This window comes from Mytilus galloprovincialis, chromosome 3 (assembly GCF_965363235.1).
Source record: "Mytilus galloprovincialis chromosome 3, xbMytGall1.hap1.1, whole genome shotgun sequence".
Taxonomy (NCBI): Eukaryota; Metazoa; Mollusca; class Bivalvia; order Mytilida; family Mytilidae; genus Mytilus; species Mytilus galloprovincialis.
In genome coordinates, this window is record NC_134840.1 from 46,862,821 (window position 1) to 46,881,337 (window position 18,517).

Below are 18,517 nucleotides of genomic sequence, written 5' to 3' on the forward strand. Positions count from 1 at the left end.
CAGGAATATGACAGTTGTTGTCCGTTCGTTTGATGTGCTGATTACGGACTTTCCGTTTTGAATTTTCCTCGGAGTTCAGTATTTTTGTGATTTTACTTTTTTTTTTATCAGTCTTCAATTGGAATGAAATTAAGGCATATTAAGAGTATTCACAAATGTATCTCAGTCACGCATATAATGTTATATGTATGTTTTCAAAAATCGTGTGTCAGTTACAATCTTCTTATCAACAGTTTCAAAATAGCCAAAATGACGCTATTGAAAACTTTGGTTTAAGGTAACACGATTCGTCTGTTTACTCTGATTTCCGACTGCTGACAAAGTTTTGTTGAAGTTTCTTATCCCTGGTTTTGAAGAGATGTTTTGTGTTTATATAACCACATCTTTGTGGTGATGTGCCTTCCCAGTCTTTTGTTTTAATGCCCTCCGAGTAAGATCGTCATGTTGTGTTTTTTTAAATGCCTTCCGAGTAAGGTTGTCAATTATGTTTTAACGCCTTCCGAGTAATTTTCCCAATTTTTAATTTTTTTTTATTTCTTCGGAGTCAGATTGACATTGTGTTTTAATACCTACTGAGTAATGTTTTCTTTTTGTTTAACTCGTTTGCATGGTTTCATGAACGAAATGTGTGTTAACACTGAAAAGGAAGAACGAACCCCGATGAAAACATACAAAGTGTTATTTATCACCGCCATTTTTACTTGTTTACCAATCAGGTAATTTAGGTATGTCATCCTTGAAACCAGTTTTGTTTTGTTTTCCTTTTATGATTTTACCCCAGTAGTTTTGTACCGTTATTTACTAACAATTGCTAACAGTTCCAAAAAGGTCATAACTAAATACTGCTTTTCATTTCGCTTTCTTTTTAGTTGTACTATTTTCAATAATAAACATTAATAAAACTCACATTATAAATTTTATCAAAATATCAAAAACTGTATAACATTATCCACGTAAACAATAAATACATGAACATATAACAGATCCAAAACAAACAGTTGTGAACATTGTAAACGGAATGTATGGGGCGGAACTTGTTACTGTTTTCATTTCTAACTCTATTGGGTAGTGGTCACTAACAGAAAGAGCCTGAAAATACATGGAAAATACAGCATTCAGTTTTAATGTGTACACATAAAAACAATTGTATAACCATAATTAGGTAAACTGCTCTGCTTCATGTTAATGAGGATGTATGATTACAGGGTCAAGGTATGTATATTTGGAATAACTTCTATCGTATATAGTCATGATATCGCCTCCAACACGCTTTAAGATTTGATTTTTATATTTGAAGTTACCAATGACGATTACAGACGGGAAAGCAAACACAAAACCAATCATGTTCGCTTAAAATTATTATGTGTAATTACATGTTCTAAATACTTCTTATAGTTGATGAGTTTTCCTCAGTTTTAGTTTGTAATCCAGATTTGTTTTCTGTAAATCGATTTATGACTCTTGAACAGCGGTATATTACTGTTGCCTTTGTTTACATGAAAATGTTTAAAAGTAGTGTATTCAGTAACATAAAACTGAATGCTAATTTCTTTTTCGTGTCTATTCACTATACAGTCATAATCAATTTTTTTCAGTTAAAATTTAAACTTACCACTGTATTTGTCAATCTGTATTCTTTATCAAACTCAAAAATTTTGCTACTGTCTTTCACTATGGCATTCAAGAATTTATCTCCATGTAAAATGAATCTATATTTATGAAGAAGAAATAAAAATAAATCACAAGTAAAATAACAGTTTTAAATTCTTTAAAATCAAAGCCAGATACAATGTAGATATTTTGTCATATCTCGTATTATCAGAAGTTGAACACTTATATAAATCTTTTTATCGTTTTTCCTAAGAAGTTCCTATATGAAGTCAGCCTCATAATAAAAAAGAAACAAGTCGGCGAAGAGAGGGGTACAATTTGTTCCGATCAGAATGCCGACAGTCTGTTGAAAAATATACTGTCTATCAAGAAATCAAGCATCTTGCTAATCTCAGTTTCAGAGAATGTTTTGTTTGAATCAGAGTGATCCTTGACAAAGTAGGATTTATCCCTCCCTAAGACAAGATACTTGTATCTACGTTGGCCATTCTTTTTTATGAAACAAAGCAATACCAACTCTTTCAATTTGTCTGTTAGTTTGGAATGGGGAATACTTGAGTAAAGTGTAGAAAAGTCAAATATTTTAATATTATTGCAAGATGAAAGAGTCTTACATTGTCTGTACCCTTAAAGATCTTTGGAATTTAAACAAGCTTACAAACTTTTCTGACCAAGTTCCATAAATACATCCTACAGAACCAGAAATTAAAGAAACAACCGACACGGCTTCCTCTGCCTCATTTTAGACTTTTACCTCGAATTTGACATAAGCGGTCATCTAAGTACCAATTCTATGACAAACGAGACGATTTTATTAACCAATCTTAGTAGCAATATACAAACTTCACCTGCATATGGGATATACATTTCACAACCTATCCGGTATTCGCGAGCTTGCAGCTGCTACTCAGACTTTGCAAAACGTCACCAGTGTCTGAGTCGAGAGTTGATGAACCAGGGATATGACAAAGTCTTCAACGAACGTCTCGTCTTTTTTAAAAAAAAGTTCATTGGAAGACACCAACACCTTGTTGATAAATATTCCGTATCAACTTCAAAAATAATACTCGATGACCTTGAAGTATGGGTTCTGTGTACTGACGTTGTTTATCATCTTAATAACGTGTTATGGTATTCTTTCATTTTAATTTTTGAATATTACTTTTAACTGTTAAGTCTATTTTTGGTAATATCCATTCAACGTGGCTCGGTATCTGTACATCCTGTCATTGTGTTATTGTTCTATGGGTATTTTTTTTTGTATTTTTTGGGGGTGTATTTTTGCCTTTCATATTTGCTAATGTGCTTTGTCTATATGCCTTTTTGTGTTTCTTTGGTGGCATGTTTGTTTGTTTTTATATTGATAAAGATATAACACACTGTTGACTGCTGGATCCCTTTTTTAACATTTGTTTGTTTTATTCACACATCGTTGTAAATATATAATGGAATTTATATGCGATTGTCATACAATTGAGAGGTTTATATAGCTATAAAACCTGGTTTAATCCACCATTTTCTACATTAGAAAATGAAAGTAAGTCAGGAATATAACAGTTGTTATTCATGTTTGATGTGTTTGAGCATTTGAGTTTGCCATTTGATTAGGGACTTTCCGTTTTGAATTTTCCTCGGAGTTCGGTATTCTTGTTATTTCACTTTTTACAGTAACGTCGAGTACTCTTAGATCCGAACTTTGTGTCTTAAATCTTTTAGTAAGTTGTTTCTCTGGTTTCTGTTGATCCGATGAGTCCAGCCTTTTTTTTCAAATGATGTTAAAGGTTTTTTTTCTTATGATGCGGTGTTACACACCATCCTATGTTAGGATTGGGGTGCGAGCTCGTTTACATACTAGTATTCATCGCTATACCATGAAGAATTTTGGGGAAGGCTGGCCTGATATGCGCACCAAACTATAATCAGTTTAATTAGTTTATTGATTGTGGCCATTTTCTGGCAGAAGAAGAAGCATCCTGTGTGCCTATCTTTAGTCAGGAGATTATTATTCAGTGGTTGACGTTTACCAATTTTTATCATCTTTGTTTTTCGATTCTTGTTTTGTACATCAATTATGCCTTAGTTTTCTTGTTTGAATTGTTTTACATTTTGTCATTGGGGGCCTTTTATAACGTACTATACTGTATGGGTGTTGCTTATTATTAAATTATTAAATGCCGTTCAGTGATCTATTGTCATTTGAAATACATGTATATAGTCATTTGTTCCCAGTGGATAATTGTTTCATTGGCAATCATACCATATCTTCTTTAGTTATCGTAATACTGTAACAGGTGTTCTTTAAAGAAAACTAATTTGCAATACTTGATGTAGCTGGCTAACCTAAGCACTATAGCAGGTTTCTGTTCTATCGAAAGCTTTGAATCATACGAATTACAAACATGCAGTATTTGTATTTCTTACCTGTCATATGCACAATCTGTTCCTTTGGAAACCGTAGTGTCAATGTTGTCACTAATTAACCAATGATATTTGTTAGATGTTCTAATTGGAATATAATTGAGGTACTTTTTAGGGGCATAACTACATTCGGCATTCATATCACCAAGAAATAGTATTTCCTCAGTTTTCATTTTTGATACAATGTCGCTATGGACGGTTTCTAGTGCAGTTATCTCCTGTATTGCTTGTAATGGTTTAACATGAATTCCAGCAAGAACAAACTCTGATAGAACTAAAAAAGAAAATTTCTACATCTTTCAACACATTAACTATTTGATACGGGAAAAAGTATAAAAATTTGTTATGTCTTTATTAAGCGATATTACTCCCATAAATATGAATTAGCAGATATTTCTTTGAACACATAAAAAAGAGTGAGAACATGAGAGCAAACAATGCGATGAAATATCGAAACACCGTTTAGCCACCGACTTTTGTTTTGTTTTTGGGAAGAGGGCGTGAAACGGGAAGCGAACAAATTTGAATTTTAATCAAACTGTTAAAAAAATTAAAACAACATAATCTTTACAAAAAATTTTCATTTGTATTTATGAAAGTAGTTTGCTTTTCAGCGAATTTGAAGGAAAACAATGTATTTTCCGACAACGTTTGTACACCCCATTACACAGTCTTACACATGCATTAAGTTGCAGTTCCAAATGTTAAAGACTTCCGGATAGCTTACCTGTTTCCGTGGACTGGATTTTAACTATGTATGGTTCACGTTCAAACACATTTTGCGGGTCATGGTAAACGTAAGATGAAACGATCGTTATGCCACTGTGTCTTCTGCAAACAATGATGAAAACAACAGATTTTTAATAAGAGTATTGAACTAGTTATCTTAGGTCGAAAGTTCAAAGTATAATACTGAAACGAGACCCCAAAAAAAAGTTAACATACAAACCAATTGATATGTCAAATTTTTTTTTATTAAACATATGATAAATAAATATTCTTTCTATGTTATGATGTTATACTACTGTTTCAGAAAAGGGAGAAGGTTTAGTACCATTAAAAAGTTTAATCCCGCTGCAATTTTTTGCACCTGTCCTCAATCAGGAATCTGATGTTCAGTGGTTGTCGTCTGTTTATGTGGTTCATAAGTGTTTCTCATTTCTCGTTTTTTATATAGATTAGACCTTTGTTTTTTCCAGTTTGAATGGTTTTACACTAGTAATATTTGGGGCCCTTTATAGCTTGCTCTTCGGTGTGGGCCTAGGCTCCATTGTGAAGACCGTACCTTGACCTATAATGGTTTACTTTTATAAATTGTGACTTGGATGGAGAGGTGTCTCACTGGCACTCATACCACATATTCCTAGATCTATGAAAGCAACGACAAATGAAAATCAGTCAATAAATTTAAAATTTTGTATACATCTTAAAGGGGGTTGAAATAAAACTGTAAAAGTAAAAAAAAAAATAGTTTGGTTTATCTTTTATTTTCCGAAATATTATTGACTGAGTTCTTTCAAAATAGGTGATAATTTGTATAGAAAGCACAGTCTTCAAATTACAAATCGGAAAACTTTCTTAAATTTGTCTCAAAATCGTCAAATCTCCTATTTCAAATACTGTGGATTCATCACTATTTGTGGAATACCAATTTTCGTGGTTTTCATTGGTTCAGGTTAACCACGAATTTAAAGTTTAACCGGAATCACAAAATTTGTAAATTTCCAATCAAGTTCAGTTGGCAAAATTTATAACTGTATGTTATTGTGACAACAGCATATATTTTGTTCAAATTATTGTTATTAGATAAGTTTAACTGATAATGCAAATATGACATAATTCTGAGAGAGTGGCCATCAATATTTCGTATCCTTTGATGCTTACAGAGAATGACTTTTCAAGATTTTTTTAAGACGCATTTAATAAAATTAAGAATGGAAATGTGGAATGTGTCAAAGAGACAACAACCCGACCATAGAACAGACAACAGCAGAAGGTAGCCAATAGGTCATTTTCGCCGATTTATAGGCTTTCTATACAAATGTTCACCTAAAAAGAAATCAAACAGTAATATGTATGAAAATAAAAGAAATAAGGGAATTATTTTTTCGATTGTCAGTTATGTATGCGAAATAGTACAAAAACCGGTGACATATCTCATTTACTTTCCTTGACCTTAAGGGAATTGTGACGCCCAATTCAGATGAATTTCGAATGATCGAATAATCTCTGAATTTCTTGATCAGAGATACATTAAAGGTATTATGCTCTTGCATGCTCTTATATCAGTTAAAAAATACGACAATTTCCCAATTTCCTTTGGTGTTTTAATTGCGAGGTATAGCATATATTTGGTCAGCAGTTACAATTCATTATAGAAAAAAAAGCAGATGAATAAAATTATGCAGTTCAATGTCACTTAATGATGAAAACAAATATTTATATTGAAGTCATTTATCAGTCAATTCTCACCTATATAAGAAAATGTACTGTTCTTTCGACGATGTGTCACCAAGTCTTTTACTAACGATCTTGTCATACTTAGAACCTGGTGATCTATAAATCATGGGTATCATATGTCAATCACATCATGTTTGCATATTTATTTTATCTAAATACATTATAGTTATCTTGTTCAATTTTAAATCTTCATCGATAACTCTCAAAATTTACAATGATCTACAATATGTATTGAGAAGTTTCTTAACTACATAAATTTAATAAAACGAAACACATGCACGTTAATCTCACAACGATCTACATATTGCATCATATCACCAATAATATGATCAATATAGTTTGTGTAAAACAAAAAGAAAGTTTGCCATGATGTTACACGGTCTATATATGTTTGGTTGGTACCAAATGTTCATTTACTGTGATTTTTGGGAGCAACAAAAAAAGATAGTAATTAATTACCCTTCTGACGGGAACATCCTACCGTTTGTGCATCGAGACTTTTATAGTATTTGAACTTCATGAAACCGACATAATATTGCGCGTGTGTGTTTTTATTTTTGTTGCTCTTTTGCTCGTTGCATGACATATTGCATTTAGTTGATTCATATGTAATTTGAGAAGAATTATTACGTCTTTTCTCGAATTTTTAGATTACCCTCCAGCGATCGTTCGTTGACCAGTTAAGTAATATTTCAAATACTGTAAACTACCTGTTAAGGGCGTTTTCAAGTACTGTGATAGAATCACCACTACTGTCTCTGATTTCTTGAAGGAAGATAATATCATAACGCTTTATTATCTGAAAACAAATGGATGTGAGAAATATTGTAAAAACATCATATGCAACAAGAAATCTCGCAAGAAATGATGCTTAAACTAAAACTAAAATTGATTCACAATAACTACACCAATCTGTAACATGAACACAACTGTACTAGTGTATTTTGTTTTGCTTTTAAAACATAAATTGAATGATACTGATAACGAGTGACTCGGGGAAAATCATTCAAATAAGCATTACATTAAGTGAAAAACAAATACAAAATAACTGCTCCCTATCTGTAACTTTAATAAAATACCTCCACAATGTATCCAAGCACCTGTTGGTTGTCCGCTTTCTTTCGGCCAAACACTTTTAAATTAAAGGCACCAATTCTAAATGACCATGATCCTTCTGTTAGTGTAAGAAAAATCACTAACAACTTTATTCCTGTGTTCATCCTGCATATTTCTTCCTTTGTATGTGCTTAAAAATCCACATCCGGTTAAAAGTGGGAGAATTTAATTGTTATTTTATTGGTGCTTAACGTAAGTGTCTCGGTAACTATAAATAAAGATATTAAGTATTTTTGTATATAGACACGCATAATGGAAATAATTTTACTCGACGCCTTCAAAAAATATATCCAACTGACTTGAATATATACTGAATCAACTTATATAAATGAGGATATTAAATAAAGGCAATTTTCAGAAATTGTCAATTTAGGTCATTTTTTTTTTAATATTTTATTTGTTATAACCAGAGACATATATACACGTGTATATATGTCTCTGTTATAACGAAAAATATATTACTTACAATAAATCTGAACATGAACAACAGTTGTGAAAATGAAAGAAAGAAAGACTTTATAAAAGAAACAGCTAGACAAATATTTCTTTCATTTCAATATTTAACTAAATCAAGTTGTATAATTAATAACGCGTTGTTGCAGATATAACAGATTCGTTTAGTAGAAGTAGTCGTAGTCGTATCGTTAATGAAATCAAAAAGAGTTCTCAATCGAGCTTTAATCAAATATTTCTTTTCGGTTCGATTTTCTGCATTTTTTCCATAAATCTATCAATATCAAAATCGATATAGGACGACATGTGGTATGAGTGCCAATGAGACAACTCTTGATCCATCCAAGTAACAATTTATAAAAGTAAACCATCGTAGGTCAAGGTACGACCTTCAACACGGAGCTTTCAAGTTGGCTCACACCGAACAACAAGCTATAATGTTAAATATTCACTGGCATTAAGTAAACAATAAATATACGGTTGTATAAAATAAAGACAATACTATTGAATGTCATGCATCCGAATTAAATCTGGACGCAACAGCTCCAGAAACGTGCCAAAAAAAATGTGGATGTACAAATACCGAGCCACACCAAGGACACCAAGGGTAATACGACCAAAAGGAAAATAATAGAACAAAGGCAAATTAAAAAGAAGCCGACAAAGTATATAATGAAACAAAATGTCACGGTAACGAGGATCTCAAGATCACCCTATAGTATTTGTGAAGTTACAATTACAAGTAATTGATAATAAATATTTATCTAATAGGTCGAAGCACCTGCTGGTAAACTTTGTTAGAAAAAGGACGAGACGTTTTTTTTCTGCAAAATTCTAGCTCATTATTTTTTTGGTGATGCACCGATGATTCTTTTTTTAGACAAAATCTGAGTTGCAGCTGAAAATGACCGGATAACGACAAGGCGAAAGCATCTTTGGTTCGAAATAGATAGGTAGATCACGTACTTGATGGGTCTGCATGGTCTTTTGTTAATTTCCTATTTAGAGTTGTTAATTCTTGCTTTGTTCCGAAATATTGAAATCGTATATATATATTTGATGCCCACATCATGCTAAAAAACAAAAAGGTATAGACGAAGAATAACACTAAAGTGCTCTATTCCAGAAAATTCACACGTGATTTGGTTTATTGTCAAAAAAAAAGTCTATATCGACATATTTAACATAAAATGGCCATATTTGCAAAATTTGATATCGGTCGATCACAGCTTTACCATCACTTATTTTTTAACCACATTAATATTGATAATGTGTTGAAATATCTTGCAGCAAAATTTCTTTTGGGGTAAGACTGTTACTAATTTTATGTATGGAGATGTGGTATAATTTCCATCTGAACTACTATAACATTCACAGTTTCAATTAATCTTCATTTTTAACACGAAAACCGTCGCATTGTCCTGTCACTGACTAAATGAAAGGTCAAGTTCAATTTTAACGATTTTAGCTACTAGTTTTCTCGTTGTTAATTGAGTTGTTGACATTTTTTAGCCAAAGTTTATACTTAATATGTAAGATTGAATAATTTCCCTTTGAACAGAAATGGCAGATATTGTTTTCATTTATCTTCATTAAATATTTATAAATGATATTTGACGGTGCAAAACTGACTCAGTCAGTGGCATGATTTGAATGATACAACGAGATTCACTGAGAGTTTGATTTATTTTTTTTAATCATAAAATATGTTAAAGATTTCGTTATAAATCAAAATATACACCAGGTCCGTGACTTATTTCAATTGTAACCGGAGAGCACGAATTTCATTACAAAATTGCTTGTCTCCACCGGGACTCGAACCCGGTACCTCTGTGTTACAAGGCAGCGCGCTAACCGACTGAGCTAAAGAAGTACTTCCTCAGCTCAACCGCTTACGGCTGACTAAGTATCTACTAAGTTTTTCTACGGGAAGCAATCCCGTCACACTATGGAACAAAAAAATCGATCTACGTTTCAATAACTTTGAAATCTGATTTTTTTTATTATTATAATTCTAAAATTATTTTTTTCACTTTTCAGAAGACTATTTAGCAATAATTCTAGTCTCATCTTCCAGGAAAGATAATCCCAAAAACTTGTTTAATAATTAAATTTTGAAAGGAAATTACTTCTTTGCCAAACAATGCTGAAAAGGGGGCAAATTTTACTACTGAACTGACTGAGATATAAGATAAGATAAGATAAGATAAGATAACTTTATTAGCACTAACACATTGACAATAAATGGTTATGGCAACAAATTAAAGACTAACTACAATAATATATATACAATGAAGGAGTGACAGTGGATAATTATGAGAGAAATATATAAAAAATAAATGAGGAGCATATACATTATTACAAAAATCAAGTACCTTTTACTAATGAGTTTCTCACCAACAAGCATTCATTCAAAAAGTTGACAACAATTTTTAATATTGTTTGGGAATTACTATTTAGAATTGATATAAGCAAGTTATATGATAAGGAAGAAAATTTATTGTTCAATAGAACATTATTTAATTTTTTAATAAGGTTATCTCTCACATATTTATAGGAGGAACATTTTAAAAGAAAGTGAAGTTCATCTTCAATGTCTCCATTGTTACAGCAAAGACATACCCTATTCTGCTTTGGTATTTTTAGATATCGCCCTCTTTCAATAGATAAAGTATGAGCACTTAACCTCAATTTACATAATGTTGATCTATCACTTTTGGATTTGCATTGATCAACATACGAGGGTCTTTTATTTGGTTTATAAAGTATATTAAAAAAGTTCATTTTTTTATTTTGATTGATGTCAGTCTCTTGCTTTTGGAAGGCTATATCATTGATTCTCTCTTGAATGTGTTTTAAATACATCTTAATATCAATAGGATTTAGATTAATAAAATGAAAACCAAGTCTTGAAATGAGATTTTTCATATTTATTATCCAAGAGTTATTTTTTTCAGTTGCTTTATATATTTTTAGGGCAAGTGAATTATTTGATTCAAGTATATGAAGCCAATATTTTATTGCTGAAAATTCTATTCTGGTATATAAAGGCAATCTATTTAGCTCGGCTAAACATGCAGCATTTGATGCTTTACAATGTATTCCTAGAATTTCTTTAATAAATTTATACTGCAAGTGTTCAAAGGGATCTGAATCCCTGTGTTGTTTGCCTATTCCCCATACTTCACTACCGTATAGAGCAATAGGCACAACTAGGGAGTCAAATAATTTTTCTAATAGCTTGCATTGGTTATTTAGTCCAATTGTTTTTTTTATTTTAAAAAGTGCTTTTCTACCCTTTTCAACAAGCAATGAGCTGCACAGATTTAGATTTCCTGTGTGCTGCAGTGTCATGCCAAGGTAGCAGTATGATTTGACAGTTTCCAGGAATTCGTTATTATATTTAAAAAAAATATTATGGGTTTTTCCATTTGAGTTAAATATAATGACTTTTGATTTGTTTATGTTGACTTCTAGTTTCCAGCATTTACAAAAATCGCTAAGAACATTTAAAGCTGTTTGTAGTCCCTTTTCAGAATTTGATAATAAAACTATATCATCTGCAAATAAAAGGGAATTTATTGTTGTATCTCCAATTACAATGGGATCTGTATTAGCATCTTGGAGACTTTTTACTAAATTATTTATGTAAAGATTAAATAATAAAGGACTGAGAACATCTCCCTGTTTAACGCCACGGTTGGAGATAAATTCTTCACTGAGACCATTTTGGAATTTAATTCTACATGTAGTATCGTCATACATAGAATGAATTATATTAAAAAGTTTACAGGGTAATTTAAGTTCTAAAAGGATATAAAATAATCCATTTCTCCAAACTGTGTCAAAGGCCTTTCTGAGATCAACAAAGGCAGCAAACACCTTCTGTTTCTTATTTTTCTTTTGTTCTATAATAGATTTCAAGGTGAATATGTGATCTGAGGTACGGGATTTTTCTTTAAATCCAATTTGGTTTTCACTAATAATGTTGTGTTCATTCATGAATTTTGTAATTCTCATATATATAATTTTATTGAATAATTTTCCAAGATTGGAGGTTATAGAAATACCTCTGTAATTTGAAGGGTCTAGCTTATTGCCCTTTTTGTGTATTAATGAAATGAAACTTTCATTCCATACCTTAGGAAATGTTCCTTTTTTGAAAATTAGGTTAAATAATTTAGTTAAAGGGTCAACTAGTACAGGTATACCATACTTAATCATTTCATTTGAAATCAAGTCCTTTGCACTGGATTTGCCATTTTTTAAGGTTTTAGAGGCTTTGATTATTTCATCTGATGTTATTGGTTGGTTATATGACATATTTATATGATTGTTTTTTAGTGCATTTATTAGCTCATCTAATTTTTTAAGGATAGTTTTGTGAGATTTTATATTGTCCTTTGGTTGAGCCTCACAAGAATTTAAATTTTTGAAGAAGTTATAGAATGTTTGCTCGTCCAGTTTTTCAGTAGTATTATTTTCTGATGCTCGTTTCAATTTATTAAGTAAGTCCCAGAAGGATTTTGGGTCACTTTTGATATTATTGGACAGATCAGAACATATTTTATTCTTGTATAATTTTTCTTCTTGTTTACATTTTCGCCTCAATTTTGAGCGATAAGAGTAGTATTCTTTTCTGTAAGCTCCATTAAATGGAAATTTATTTATAAGAAAGGCATAGTGCTTAACAGTTTTATATAAGTCATCACATGAACCTGAAAACCAGGGTTTTCTTTTTGGTTTATTTGTTTGCTTTTTAAGGCGCCCTTTGATAAATTTGGCCGAAGCCAAAGCTGTTTCTTGAAGAATTGTGTTTAATTCATTAACAGCCTCATTACAATTTAAGTATTTTGTACTGAGAAATTTCCTGAGTTTGGTACTTGTATTTATATATTCATGGTCGCTCTCGGTGACCCATCATTCCAGACATTCATGCTTCCATTTAAAAATTTCTACGCAAATATTAGTTCAAAACTTGATTCTTTTCTAGTGGCTTCCATGATGTTTTTTTTTTTACCAGATAAAAAGATACTTTTAGCAAAGGATGTAAAAAAAATATATATGAATCTTTCTGGTTTTATATTGATTTTAAAGTGATTGTTGGTAGTAGGCTTGATCATCTCAATGTTTACACCGGAAGTCAAATTCTCCACATGGCGGGAATTTAAAAAAAATATGGCAGCGGTATTGGACCTTCTGTTAAAAGGCGAAATTACGCCGAATACAGTTGTCCATTGGATAAAATTCAAATCTTATCTGGTATTTACTTAATTATGAAGTTTTACTGACCAGAGCTTTTTTCAATTCTTCCAATTTCTGGTAAACCAACGTCAAATGTAAATTATGTATAAGAAAAATTATATAGATCACCTTCAGATAAAGGGGAATCATTAAACAAGAACCTGTCATATAGATAGTAGTGTGAAACTAATTGCTGAATCACTCCACTTTTCTCAGATATTCAGTTATTTGCTGACTTGTTTTGATTTCGGTTCCTCTGCATGCCAAGATACACTAATGCACCAACAAACAGTTAAATTATCAGTTTCAACATCATTTGATTGAATAATACACCTTATTGTTAATTCCGGCTGACCTGGCTACTTGAACTTTTGACGCATACAACAATCACTTTTCAATTGTGGCCTCAGATATTTTGTTTAATGAAGTCAACATTTTACGGGAACCTGTGTGATATCCAGTAATGGCTGACAAATAGCGATAAGGTGTATAACGTCATTGTATTGTACTTTTATGTCATTTTAACAAAAAAAAATGATTTTTGTGTTTTCTTTTTCTGGTAAGGAGGGCAGTTGTCTAACAGTCGGCTACTGTAATGACTTACATGTAGAGTCAAATTGATTAAAATTTTACCTTGATTGGTCAAAATACCATTATGATGATTCCTCAGAGCTCTAAAATAATTATCGTTACCATTATTTTTGAAAAAAAAATAACATAATTCGTCAAAATAATCTAATTTTTTTATCGTCTTAAAGTAAGTGCACATTTTATGGTCATGCATCCAAAATAACCTCTACCGTCATTTGGAATTTTTTGGGATACAATTGCTTTCAAGCAATCTGTAGACTTATACCAGTGTCTCAGGGCACTGCCCTCACGTTAATCGTTTTACATTAAGGAACATCTCAGATTCTTATGATTGTCTTGCTTTAAAAGGTTAAAAACACTCAAAGGGATTGAACTTAACCCTTTCACCAATGGCTGCCCAGACTGAAGCTACTCTGAGGCCTAAAATAAATTATTGTTTGTTTCCCCAATCCCGACCGACCCTGCAAAAACGGTGCTACACATAAAATTTTATTGTCAAAACTAAGTAGAAAATTATTTTATTCCTTTCTGATTTTCAGGCTTGCTGCATCGTTCGTTATTGTTCAAGCTTTTTTGAAGAAAAAAAAATTAAATTATTTCCATACCTACCTACCCACACCTTGCTTGGCAGGGTCGGGATTGGGGAAACAAACAAAATATTAATTTAGGCCTGAGACGATGGCTTCCCTGGCTACTATTACTTAAGTGGGAGATCTTCATAATACATGTTTGTGTATTTATTCCATTCACTAACACTATGTTCACAGTTTTGTTCATGTTTTGATAATTTTTTCTTCATAAAATATTCAAATTTTCGGCATTATTAAGGTGAAATTCTCGAAATTCTGCTCTTCCCCAAATCGTAATTTTTTTACTCAAAACGGCAAAATTTCAAAAAGTTTGCAAGGTTGTACAAATTCCTCACACTGAATGATGTTCATTCCAAGTGTTTTGTACATAAAACGACATTTTATGTCAAAAAAGTATACTAGTTTGGCTTCAATTCTTCCATATTCTTTCAAAAAAAATGTTCCCTCATTTAAAATTCTTTTAAAGTCCGTAAATTTCCTCTGATTTTGACACGGTTTTCAACAAACGGAAGCGCCATGTTTACACTTTCATCTGGGTATTCATCAAAGAAAGATAACTCATGTTTGCACTGTTTTGAGAAGGAAATGTAAAAGAGGTATACCGATCCCGGTAAAACGGGACTCATCGTCAGCTGTCTGAAGTGTGAATCCTGGTAAACCGGCACTCATTGGCGAAAGGGTTAAACAACTTTACTATAATGTTCTTATCATAATCCCATGTTTGATATTTCTTTTGACTTATATGCATGTTTTTAACAACACGGAAAATCAGAATTAAGCAGTATTTATATTTAGTGTTTTTATAAATTTAGAAACACGTCAGAGGGAATTCCCCAGTTTTGATAAAAATGCGAGAGTTCTCTGAATTCCGATAAATCTATTTCTGTCCTATAAGAACTGAAGTGGAGTTTCTCTTAAATGTCAGCGTTATGAAACTGATATTTGATATTGTACTTCCATAAAGAAATAGAGAACCATCTAGGTCGTTAAATTAACATTTAATATACGTTCTTGCTCCAGGGTTTGTTTAGGTAATTATGCGCATGCGTATAGTTTTCTTGACTTCAAGGGGTATTAGGTTGAATGGTTGCTCTGGATTCCCCACTCAATTGATTGATTTAAAACATATGGGATCGTTTCTTTGTTTGTCTACTACTGAGGGTTATTGTTGTTTCATAATTTTAAATCATTTGCATCATATAAATTAAAATAAATGAAGTCTACATCGCAACACCCCTTATGGCGAAATGGAGTCTTCCATATTATCGTTTCGAGTTGTCTCCCTTCCAGAAGTAACTTCCGTAAATTCTGAAAACAAAACATGTCGACAAAAAAAAACTCGTTCTGTCGATAAATGTCATGTTATATTAAATACGATCGCAATTTTAACCGAGTAATGTGTATGGAAAGGAGTCATGACCACTAGCCCAAAGGAAATTAAATATTTTTAAAAAAGTTGGGAATGTCACTGCTGTGGAAAGTAAACTTGGAATTGATAGTACAAAAATAAAACACAATGAGTATGATTGTGCATACACTTGTATCCGGGATTGGCTATTTTGTAACTTCAGATTACAAAAATTACATTTTACATGATTATGCAGTTGAATTAGTTTTGAAAATAATATTATCCAGCTACATGTATACTTGTGTCAATGAAAACAATGGCAATCGCATCCCTCAGAGCAATCTGCTCTTTGATTTTTTACTGTCATTCACAGGGCTCACACTACTTTAGAATTATAGGGAGAAGGGACTTCTCTTTTTGAAACTTATGGGGAGAAGTGTTGAGATTTGAAAGAGAAGTGCTCATTTGCGCGGTGCGCTACAATGTTTGGATTTTACTATAGTATTAAGGGTCATACATGTATGTAAATAAAGTTCTTTTTATATTGTTCAATTCATATCTGAGTATACAATTAAAAGTAACATTTCAAATTAAAAGTTGTTTAAGTTTTACTATTAAAGGTTCTTGTGAGAAACTACCAACTAAATATCAAGCACTAAAAAAAAAAAATTATTTCAATTTTTTTTTTTTAAATTATAATATATCAATCACAATTTAATTAAAAAAACTATCTTGTGCATGAAACTCAGTGTTTCTCATAAAAAAGATATACAGAGTTAAGCTGGGCTATAATATATTGATATTACTATTTAGCATGTTTAGTATAATAGTCTCAGAGTTGAGTAACTATCAATATTTTGAAACAATCCATATAAATTATATGGAATTATGTACACCAATCAATTAGATGTAACCAAAAGTCTGTTAATGCTTGTGGAATGCGTTATTTTCCTTTTGGGATCAATATTCTTCTGTCAGCTGTTCCATCCATGTCCGTAGTAATTATTGTAAAAATACGGATTTCGATCATATCTGGTCTGGTTCCGATCTGTAGTTTAGAAAACGGTCAATGGCGGACGATTGCAAGAAAATTTACAAAAATAAACCATGTTTGACAAGTTATTTGGAAAGGATCTTGACGTTTTTAATGCAATGAACAGATTAAACATTTACTGGAGGCAACTTTCATCACGTTTAAATGAAGTAACAAACTAATTTTGCCGCCGAAAGTAAGGTTGATGTACATTTTCGAGTAACACAAGCACCTGAACTTGGACGGAAGTGCATGAAGTGATAAAAAATTGTACTTTTATTAAACAACCTGCTGCACACTGTAAAGACAATGCTTCAACATATTTTCTTAAGAAAATGAATTGTTTGTGTCTGAATTTCTTTACATATCAATAAAAATTTGATATTTCATCAATTTGGTAAAAATTGAAAATGTCCGATGACCGCGGAAGCGACAAAGGGAGTATCGTAAACAACAGCAGTGTTCTCCCCAGAAATTTTGGATAGCATCACATTTGGCGTAAAAAAAATGTATTTTTTTCAATGTAATTTGTCGCGTCGTGGCAATGCTCTATTTCCATTATGATATATGCGTTATTGTTTATTACAAAATGTATTATATTTTTTTGTATGCTATCGGTCCCTATTTGGTGAATAAAATATTCTTTTCAACCCTATTCTTTGTGTCAATAATTCATGACTGAGAATACAATTAAACTATAACCATGATAACAGAATTCTCAGTTTATGTTTTCTATATTCATTTATAGTTCCAGAATTATTTTTTCCTCTTGGGCCAAATAAAAATATATGTGTGGTTCCAGTTACCCTACCTACCCAGTTAAAAAAAAATCTTAATCATGTCTATGAAATATATTGGTTCATGGTATTCAATGAATCAGTCCCAGTTGTTTCTTTTTATCAAAATGTATATTCTTAACAAAGTTATCTAACAAAAAGTCGGTTAATGCTTAGTTTTCTCTTTAGGTATCATTGTTTTCTGTCTACTGTGTAGTTATTAACGTAAAATACAGATTTTTGTCATATCTGGTCCGGTTCAGACCAGTAGTTAACACTAAAATATTAAATACGAAAATAAACAATGTTTGACAAGAGATTTGGAAAGAATATGGCGTTTTTTATGCATTTAATGAATGAAACATAAACTAAAGCCAATTATGATCACTTTCTCAAGAAAGACCAAAACTTATTTAGCTCATAATCAAACTTTTCACTCTCGATTTACAAAAAGTGATAGGAAGAGAAAGAAAGTAGTACTGTAATATTTTGCAGACCACGTGGTATTAATCATGTCACAAGTGACAGCTTGAGGTATTCCTATCCAAACAGTTATCCCTAAAAGGGCAATTAACACTTATTTGATCACTCTTAATTGTCTATTGTCCAACTTGAAGGGATTAAAGGTGATATATTTTTTATGATCATAAGCGGTAATTAGATGACAGTTCAAAATTTAGGACATGGCTTTGCCATATAGAAACAAGAAAAATAACATCCTCAAAATAATTATAGCGTCGCAGGAAGAAAATATAGCGTCGCGGTACTACGACGCTAAAACGGCCTGGGGAGAACACTGCAACAGGGCAACTTGTTTTCGCTTCACGGTCGGGAAAGTGACTTCTTCGCCCAAGTTGCCTGGTAGCGCGAGCCCTGA

The 18,517-nt window shown here is 31.8% G+C and overlaps 2 protein-coding genes across 2 annotated transcripts in view; one reads left to right on the top strand and one right to left on the bottom strand.

Annotated features, from left to right (window-relative positions):
- Positions 1-903: 903 nt before the first annotated feature.
- Positions 904-7,762, bottom strand: LOC143068139 (deoxyribonuclease-1-like). The gene is made up of 7 exons (XM_076241946.1): positions 7,569-7,762; positions 7,200-7,288; positions 6,502-6,585; positions 4,757-4,860; positions 4,033-4,303; positions 1,613-1,709; positions 904-1,089 (listed from the first exon to the last, which is right to left on the bottom strand). Exons 1-7 carry the CDS (start codon positions 7,707-7,709, stop codon positions 946-948), a joined length of 930 nt encoding a protein of 309 aa, XP_076098061.1. The 5' UTR covers positions 7,710-7,762; the 3' UTR covers positions 904-945.
- A 5,444-nt stretch (positions 7,763-13,206) lies between these two features.
- The window catches only part of LOC143068140 (codanin-1-like), a 29,746-nt gene continuing 24,435 nt past the window's right edge, over positions 13,207-18,517 (top strand). The window contains exon 1 of the mRNA XM_076241947.1: positions 13,207-13,320. Coding sequence (XP_076098062.1) covers positions 13,237-13,320 — 84 coding nt within the window. The 5' untranslated portion in view covers positions 13,207-13,236. The remainder of the gene's footprint in view (positions 13,321-18,517) is intronic.

What these genes read in the sequence shown, in the direction of transcription:
- LOC143068139 (XM_076241946.1), bottom strand. Translation starts at nt 7,709, where the DNA reads ATGAACACAGGAATAAAGTTGTTAGTGATTTTTCTTACACTAACAGAA. An exon ending in CTTGAAAACGCCCTTAACAG is followed by an intron (nt 6,586 to 7,199) that starts GTAGTTTACAGT and finishes CATGATTTATAG; the next exon opens with ATCACCAGGTTCTAAGTATG. An exon ending in AATCCAGTCCACGGAAACAG is followed by an intron (nt 4,304 to 4,756) that starts GTAAGCTATCCG and finishes TTTCTTTTTTAG; the next exon opens with TTCTATCAGAGTTTGTTCTT.